The 7,823-nt window shown below is 50.8% G+C and overlaps 1 protein-coding gene across 1 annotated transcript; it reads right to left on the bottom strand.

The window, feature by feature from the left end:
• Positions 1 to 422: 422 nt before the first annotated feature.
• Positions 423 to 2,589, bottom strand: LOC133242770 (uncharacterized). The gene is made up of 3 exons (XM_061408923.1): positions 1,525 to 2,589; positions 931 to 1,056; positions 423 to 734 (listed from the first exon to the last, which is right to left on the bottom strand). The coding sequence occupies exons 1-3, from the start codon at positions 2,322 to 2,324 to the stop codon at positions 596 to 598; spliced, it is 1,065 nt and encodes a 354-aa protein (XP_061264907.1). The 5' UTR covers positions 2,325 to 2,589; the 3' UTR covers positions 423 to 595.
• Between the last annotated feature and the right edge of the window lie 5,234 nt (positions 2,590 to 7,823).

Genomic DNA, 7,823 nt, shown 5'->3' on the forward strand with positions numbered 1-7,823 from the left:
AGGTGACTCACTGGAAAAGACCCTGATGTTGGGAGAGATTGAAGGCAAAAGGAGGATGAGAGGATAGAGGATGAGATGGTTTGACAGCATAACCCACTCAATGAGCACGAAGTTGAACAAACTCCAGGAGAAAGCAGGGACACAGAGCCTCGTGTGCTACAGTCTATGGGGTTGCAAAGAGTTGGGCACTAGTTAGAGACTGAACAGCAATGTTCTGGCACTATATCTTAGTATATAAATGTAACTATAGAACTGACAAAATATTTAAAAATCAATACTGAATGGCAATAAACAACTTTCTTATTCTCCCACTTCTTACATACATCGTCTTCACTTGGGTTGTACTCCTTGGATATCTGGATCTGAGAACCTTCCCTCCAACCAGAAGATGAATGCAACGTTAGGAAGTGAACAAGCTAAAATTAAAGTCAGAGACAGCTCACTTTTATTTTCTGCAGTTCACAATCCCCAAACAAACTATGTGGACCTTGAGCCCACAAGCAGCAGCACAGGCACAAGATGAAGCCCGATCAAACTACTGCAGAAAGCAATGCTCTTGGGAATAACATTTGAGACTAGGGCACATAGGCTAGTTTTAAGGCTCTCTTCTGTGCTGAGACTGAGGAAAAAGGTGGGGCACGAAGTTCTGCAAGATCCACATCACCAGGGAAGCCTGCTCCAGACAGAAGTGGATGGCCATCTGGAGCAGGGCATGGTCTTCAGCAGTCAATCGGCTAAAAGGGAGGGAAAATGAAATTCATGTTCCCGCTGAGGAGGAAGAGCGTGTCCTCCCTCTGTCCCCGCTCACTGACCAAGCCCAGAGCACCACACTTCTCCTCTAGGCCTAACCCACCATTATGGCTCCTCCTGCGCCTAGACTGGTCACCACCCACCACTCCCTCCCTCGCCCCGGCCCCCTTTAGAACTCACAGAACCAACATGTGGCCATTAATGTAGAGCTCCCTCTGAACCGGCCATCGCAGTTGAGTAAGTCGAGTCAGGAGGCGGCGCGCGTTGTCCGCCTCCGCGTATGATGAGAAAGGTATGCCGAAGCTGCTGGTGGAAATACGGTTAAGGCACCATCCACGGACCAGTCATTTTGGCTGTATTTCAGGCTCCCTGGGCTCGAGGAGACCCGCCTTCTCCCTCATGGCCGCCGCCAAACACCCTGCATATCACCGCCCGACCCTCTAGTTCCCTTCAGATTGCTTTTCCTCACCACTATCCACACTCGTCATTTTGCCTGTACGTCAGGCTCCCTGCTCACGGAGACCCACCTTCTCCCACAAGGCCACCACAGGACTCCCTGCATATCACCGCTCAACCCTCTGGATCACTTCAGGGTGTTTTTCCTCACCACCATGCACTGAGAGCCAGACCACCCCTGACCCACACCCTCCAGCCTCCCAGAGTACCCTCTTCCTATACTTTAGGCTCCGCAACCTGCAACCCTCCAAACCACCCCTAGCCCACACCCCAACCCTCGCAGCCGCCTGGCCCACCGGGGCTCCTGGAATAGGATACAACTGGAAGACTCGGTTACTCAGAACTCTGGCTCCGGGTGCAGTGTCTCCACCAGGCCCTGGTGCGTTGGGTGGCCCTGGGATCTGCGGAATGGCAGCGGCTGCGCCACCTGACTCTCCTGCAGCGCTGGGGCCTCTGGGATCAGCCATGTCACCGGAGCCGGCAGGGACTTCTCGACTGACGGCGTCTCCAGGGCCAGCTGGGATGCCAGGGCCATTGTGGCCAGCAGCACCACCCGGCACACCTTGGCCGCCATGTGCTGTACCCGCTGCAGAGGCCACGGCACCTGCGTCTTCATCGGCTGCCCTCATGGCTCCTCCACCATGTGCCTCGGACTCCATCTTGAAACCCTCTCCCCCTCCCTCCGCGTCAGGAAAGACTGAACCGTCCCTACAGATCCCAGCTCTGTACTGTGACCTGAAACTCAGCACGGGCAGAGCGCCTGCGCACACACACTCTGGTCCTGCCTCACGATTGGTTCCCACCAACCATCGGTTCCCGTGATGACTGCAGGCTCTCAGGCAATGGGTGCCCCCTGCCGAAACTTCACGCGTTAGCGTGCCGTGTAGCCCCAACGCGCATGCGCAGACACACATACCCACGTGGTCTGGGCTCTCTGTGTCAGCCCTGCCTCGGGCCTGGAAACCTGGTAAATGGTGGTGCTCCAGGGCAATGGCACCCCACTCCAGTACTCTTGCCCGGAGAATCCCATGGACGGAGGAGCCTGGTGGGCTGCAGTCCATGGGGTCGCTAAGAGTCGGACACGACTGAGCGACTTCACTTTCCCTTTTCACTTTCATGCATTGGAGAAGGAAATGGCAACCCACTCCAGTGTTCTTGCCTGGAGAATCCCAGGGACGGGGGGTCTGGTGGGCTGCCGTCTATGGGGTTGCACAGAGTCGGCCACGACTGAAACGACTTAGCAGCAGCCACCCTTTAGTGTGGGGACAGCTCCTCAGTGCGCATGCTCAAACGGACCTTGCCCCACTCTTCAGGGAACCTGACCGTTGCCACTCCAAGCTTGCAAACCCCAAGTAAGCCCTGGTCCCTGTGCACCTCCATGTCTGTGCTGCAGCCAGCCTGGCGTCGCTCACAGGTGACCATCCTGCTGAGCGCAGGCCCCTGTCATCGACTCCCAGAAGTGAGTCGGGCACCCCTGGGTCAGGGCTGGTCTGTCCCTCTGGTGTCTCACACATAGCTCACGTGCGTGTATGTGCGTCTGTGTGCATGAGCGCAGGGGCAGGTGCATGCAGATGGGCATCTGTATGGGTGTGTTTGTAAGAGACAGCACGTGCACAGATTCACGCACATAGGCATGTGAATGTGTGTATCTGTGTGTGTGCTCGAGAGAGTACCCTTACATAGGTGCCTGCCCATCGGCGTGTGCGTGGGTGTGTTTCAGAGAGAGAGCACATACACAGATTCCAGCACATAGGCGTGTGCATGTGTCTGTGTGTGGAGGTGCTTGCACATGGGCATGTATGTTTGGTTGCAAGAGAGTGTGTGGTCAGGTGCATGCACATGGGTGTGTCCCTGTGTACATGTGTGTGTCAAAGAGAGCATGGTTGAGATGCATTCACATGGGCATATGTGTCTGCTTCTGTGCTTACACAGGTGCCTTCACATGGGACTGAGGTGGCCCGGCCCTGGAGGCATGATACCAGGGATGCGGAGCCTGCTGTGCCTGCCTGCTTGGGGGAGGGAAGCGGGGACTGCTGTTGCACTCACTGGGGATGGCATGGGGCTGGGCTGCCTGGGGCTCCAGGCACACAGAATGCAGGGACCCCTCAGAAGCACCGGAGGAACCTGATACGCTCAAGGACTGGGGGAAGAGCAATGTTCCCCTGGACACTGCCCAGTCTCTTGCCCTCTCCCGTCCCTGAGCCCCACCCCCTGGCTGGAGAGTCCGCTCAGCTCTCAAATCCAAGGCCAGCAGCCTTTGCCCACCCCCAGTGCAGGGAGAGAGGACCGGGCAGTGGCTGCCCAGGGGTGGGGCATCCCTGTCCACCTTCACACCTACCCAGTTTCTCTCCAATCTGGCTCCAAGTCAGTTTTAGGGTGTGGGTAGATCCTGTCTAATGCCTGTGTCTGTTCCCTGCTCTGTGGCTTAGAGGACCCCAGCGGGGAACCTGGACACATCTCTCCCTCAGGGGCCCACTGTCAGGTTGGGGGGACATTTGTAAGGATAGTCGTGCTGTAGAAGGGGGCTCACTAGACTATGATGGCCTAGAGGGCAAGGGACTAAGCCACATGACCCACCAGCGTCCTCCCTCTGCCCACTCCACATCTGTACCTGTGCTCTTCATCTGTAGCGATAGCTAACACTTGCTGCAGCCCATGCACTGTTTCATGTGCTTTCCATGTGTTCATCCATCAAGTCAGTTTTCAGACAGTATTGCCATGTCGGTATCCTGTCTCCCATGATGCAGGTCTCCTCCACACAAATCACACACACCCACTCTCTCCCCAACACCAGCGGCTCAAAGTCTTGTGCGTTTTGGTTCCTGCATTTCTCAAAACTATGATGACCATAGAGCTCCATCAGGCACGGGACTTAACTTGGGTCTGAATGGTGAGATCTGCAAAGGAAAATGATAATGCCAGTGACAAGTACTGTGTGTGACGAGAGAGTGACAGAAGTATGAAGGAAAGGCACTATGATAGAATGAGTTTCTCAGAGAGTTTACCACTGTGACAGGTGCATGGTTTTGAGTGAGTGTGACAGAGGGAATGTGTGATTGGGACAGGAATTTCAAAGAACAGAATGTGATGGGAAGAGACTAAGATGCAGATGATAGTATAGAGGTAGCAAGCCCCCAGATTGATAGATGATAACTTAATGTGTACAGTGAATGGTGAACGGTGCCTCCAGATCCATGGTCTCCAAAGGAAAACATTTAATTCCAGAAGCAAGAGACGCAGGTTCAGTCACTCAGAGCTTTGTGTAGTAGAAATTTAATTCAAGTGAATGTTATAGAAAAAGCTTCTAAGATCGATATCAGAACAGGGTAGAAAGAGTACCCAGTTTGCTAGTTTAAGCACAGCATTATATACTTTTCTGACACCATTCACTCACGCCTGCTGGGAGTCCTTTCTCACTCCTTTCAAACAGGTCCAGCTTACCATCTGCAGCCTTTGACACATCCTCCTTGCTTGTGTTTCAACCTATATATCAGCTCTATTACTGATGAAACTGATTGGGAAGAGCGTGGCTTGGGCACAGAGAAAAAGGATGCGTATAGAGAAAAGGATAACTCAAGGCTATGAAAATTTTGCCCAGACTCTTTCCCATAACATATATCCGAGGATGACATCAGCAGGATATTCACCAGGATATTCACCAGAAGAAATGGGTTAACCCAGAGCTCAAGGCCATGGAAGTTTTACCCAGACCTTCTCCCATAACACAGGTTCTGAGCTCAAACAAAGCATGTTCTTGAGCAAGAGATTCTGCTGCCTGCCAGGCCTCCATGTCTAAGGAAAAAGAATGTGAAAAAGAAAGAGTGTTCACCTCCTCCTTAAAAGCCTTTGTCTCCCTAGCAACCTGACTGAGTTAACTCTCTCACAGATACCATGACAGCATGAGTGTGTGGCACACAAAGTGTCAGAGATAGAGTCTAGGAGAGATCAGGTGTGAGAGAGAAAAAATGTGATGGAAAGAGCATTATAGAGTGACACAGGAATATTACAGAAAGAGTGTGTGTGACAGATAATCTGACTCAGTATGAGAAAGCAAATCTGAGAGATAATATGTATGGAAGAAAATGGGTCTGTCACACATGTCAGAGTGTGACAGGAAATGAAGCTTACCATGGGATGCAGCAGCCTGGGAAGGTGGAGCAATCCTCGGGGCCCATGTTTCCCTGAGGGTGGCCATCCCCATGTCTCAGCCAGGCTGGGGGAAGTCAGCAACTTGACTTGGCTCAGATGGCCAAGCCACGTTCTTCCCAATCAGTTTCATCAGTAATAAAGCTGATATTTAGGTTGAAACACATGCAAGGGGGATGTGTCAAAGGCTGCAGATGCTAAGCTGGACCAGTTTGAAAGGAGTGGAAAAGGACTCCAAGCAGGCGTGAGTGGATGGTGTCAGTGAACTCCTTCTGGAAGAAGTTATTCAGGTGGTCCAATTTGTAAAGCCACACACTTTCTTTAAGGCCTATTTGTATCCTTTGCCCATTTGCACAAATCAGAATTGTAGTTATATTCTTGATGATAAGCAGGATATCAAAAATATCAGTATATTCTTGATTTGATCTGTTATGGGCTTAAAACAATGTTTAGGAAGTACTTCCCTACTCCTAGCTCACAAGGATATTTACTTACATTTTCTATAGCAGCTTTATTTATTGGGTAACTCAAGGAACAATTTTGACTGGACACCTTTCCAGGCCTCCGTAGAGGTTCCAGTCCAGCCAGGAAGGACTGTTAAGAAACAAGAAAAGAACTACACTATGTAGCCTATGGGAAGGTGGTGAGAACTCTGGCCTGAAGTGCAACAAGAAAAAAGAGAAGGGGCACTGGAGGAGTGGTTTTCCATTTTCAACCAGGTGGTTGGGGTCGGCTTCAGTTTGAAACAGAGACTGAGTGAGGACTTGAGGGAGGTTTGGGAGTGTGAGGAGACCAGTGTGGCCGGAGCAGAGTAGGTGAAGAGGAGAGCAGCAGGACAGGGGGCCGAGAGCTGACAGGGACTGGATGTGGAGGCCTCAGGGGACATGCTGTGGGCTTGTGCTCGGAGCGAAGTGGGAGGTGGTGGAGGGTGGCTGTGGGTTGGATTGTGTCCCCAGGAAAAGATGTTGAAGTCCCAAGCCCTGGAGCCAGAGAATGTGACAAAATCATGCCATTTTGAAAAATTCACTGTGTTTTTACTATTTCACTTCTGGCATTAATAAAAGTTATAAGGAAGAATCATAACCTAAGTGTCCTCTTATTTGTTTTATGTAATGACCTCTGATAAAAACTCAGAACATGTTTTGAAGGCTGAGTGTTGAAAATAGACTTTGCTGATGTTTTCAAGTACAACAGGCCTAACTTGACTCACATGGAATGCCCCACATCCATGTTACTTCACTGCAAGCGGTTCAGCAGGTGGCTGGAACACGCACTGCATCTGATCAGCCAAACCACGTCTTTTTTCTGGGTCAGAAACTAGCTTCCATAGTTGACAGTAAAATCAAGGCCCTGCCAGATACCACAGATAAGGTGACCTTTGGTACTGACATTAGAAGGCAAGAGTACCCAGCCTGCCTCCCCACAGCAGGGGTCTCTTGTGTCCTCACCTCTCTTTTCCCCACAGCTGGTGCTCCCAGCGGCCCTGGGTGCTGGGTCAGCAGTGTCTCTAGGCCATGATGTAAGGCAGAGACAACCAGAGTAGCTGGGGCTTGGGTTTGGGGGAACCAGGCAAAGGCACAGACCCTACAGCCAAGGGGAATCCTGGTGCTGAGAAAAAGGAGGGGAAGCCACGTGAACTTCCTCACCCTGGTCAAAGACCAGGCTGATTACTGTGAATGGTTTTTCCTGACACTTCAGACCAACCCCCAATCTAAGGAAGGGTATTTTGGCCCACAAAGCTAACCTAAGAAGCAAGGGCCAGGAAACCTAACCTGAGCCCCAGGCTCTTTGAGCTCTGGCCCCTCTAATCCACCAGGCACCTCCTTAAGTTTCCACCTTTTACTTTATTTTCTTTGATCTTAAATTGCATTTATTAATATTTCTTTATTTTAATTGTGCCATTTGTTGTTTTTTTTTTTTAAATTAGTTTTTATTTTCTGAGACAGAGTGGCACTGTGCAGGCTGGAGCAGGGGTCCTGATGGGAGAGAGCAGACCTGAGACAGACGCTACCACATGGGCACCTCACTGATGGCAGATGGGGTGCTGGAAGGCCTAAGGGACAGGGTGGCCTTTCCAATCAAGGCTTCCAGTCACTGGAACTCCACAATTCTGATTGTGAACCTGATCCCGCTTGGCACCACACACGGACATTGCTTCCTGGGAGACCTCAGTGGGGAAGGGAGGCAAATCCATGGGATGTGTCCCTTCATTTGGCTTCTGTCCTGCACTGTGTTCTCATGGTCTGTGTTTCATGATAAAAACCACTTATTTGAATAAGTTTTAGCATCTGTTTATTACACGGAAAAGAACACAACCTAATTGTTTCATATCTGTCTTGAAATTTTAATATTTCCTTTACTTTGGTCTTCAACATGACTTTTAATTCATTTTCATACTCTATGGTGATAGAAGTCAGAATAGCGAGTATCTCTATTGGGAAGAGGCTGGAAGTAAAACAAATTTGTAAATT

This window comes from Bos javanicus, chromosome X, assembly GCF_032452875.1.
Source record: "Bos javanicus breed banteng chromosome X, ARS-OSU_banteng_1.0, whole genome shotgun sequence".
NCBI classification, from domain to species: Eukaryota; Metazoa; Chordata; class Mammalia; order Artiodactyla; family Bovidae; genus Bos; species Bos javanicus.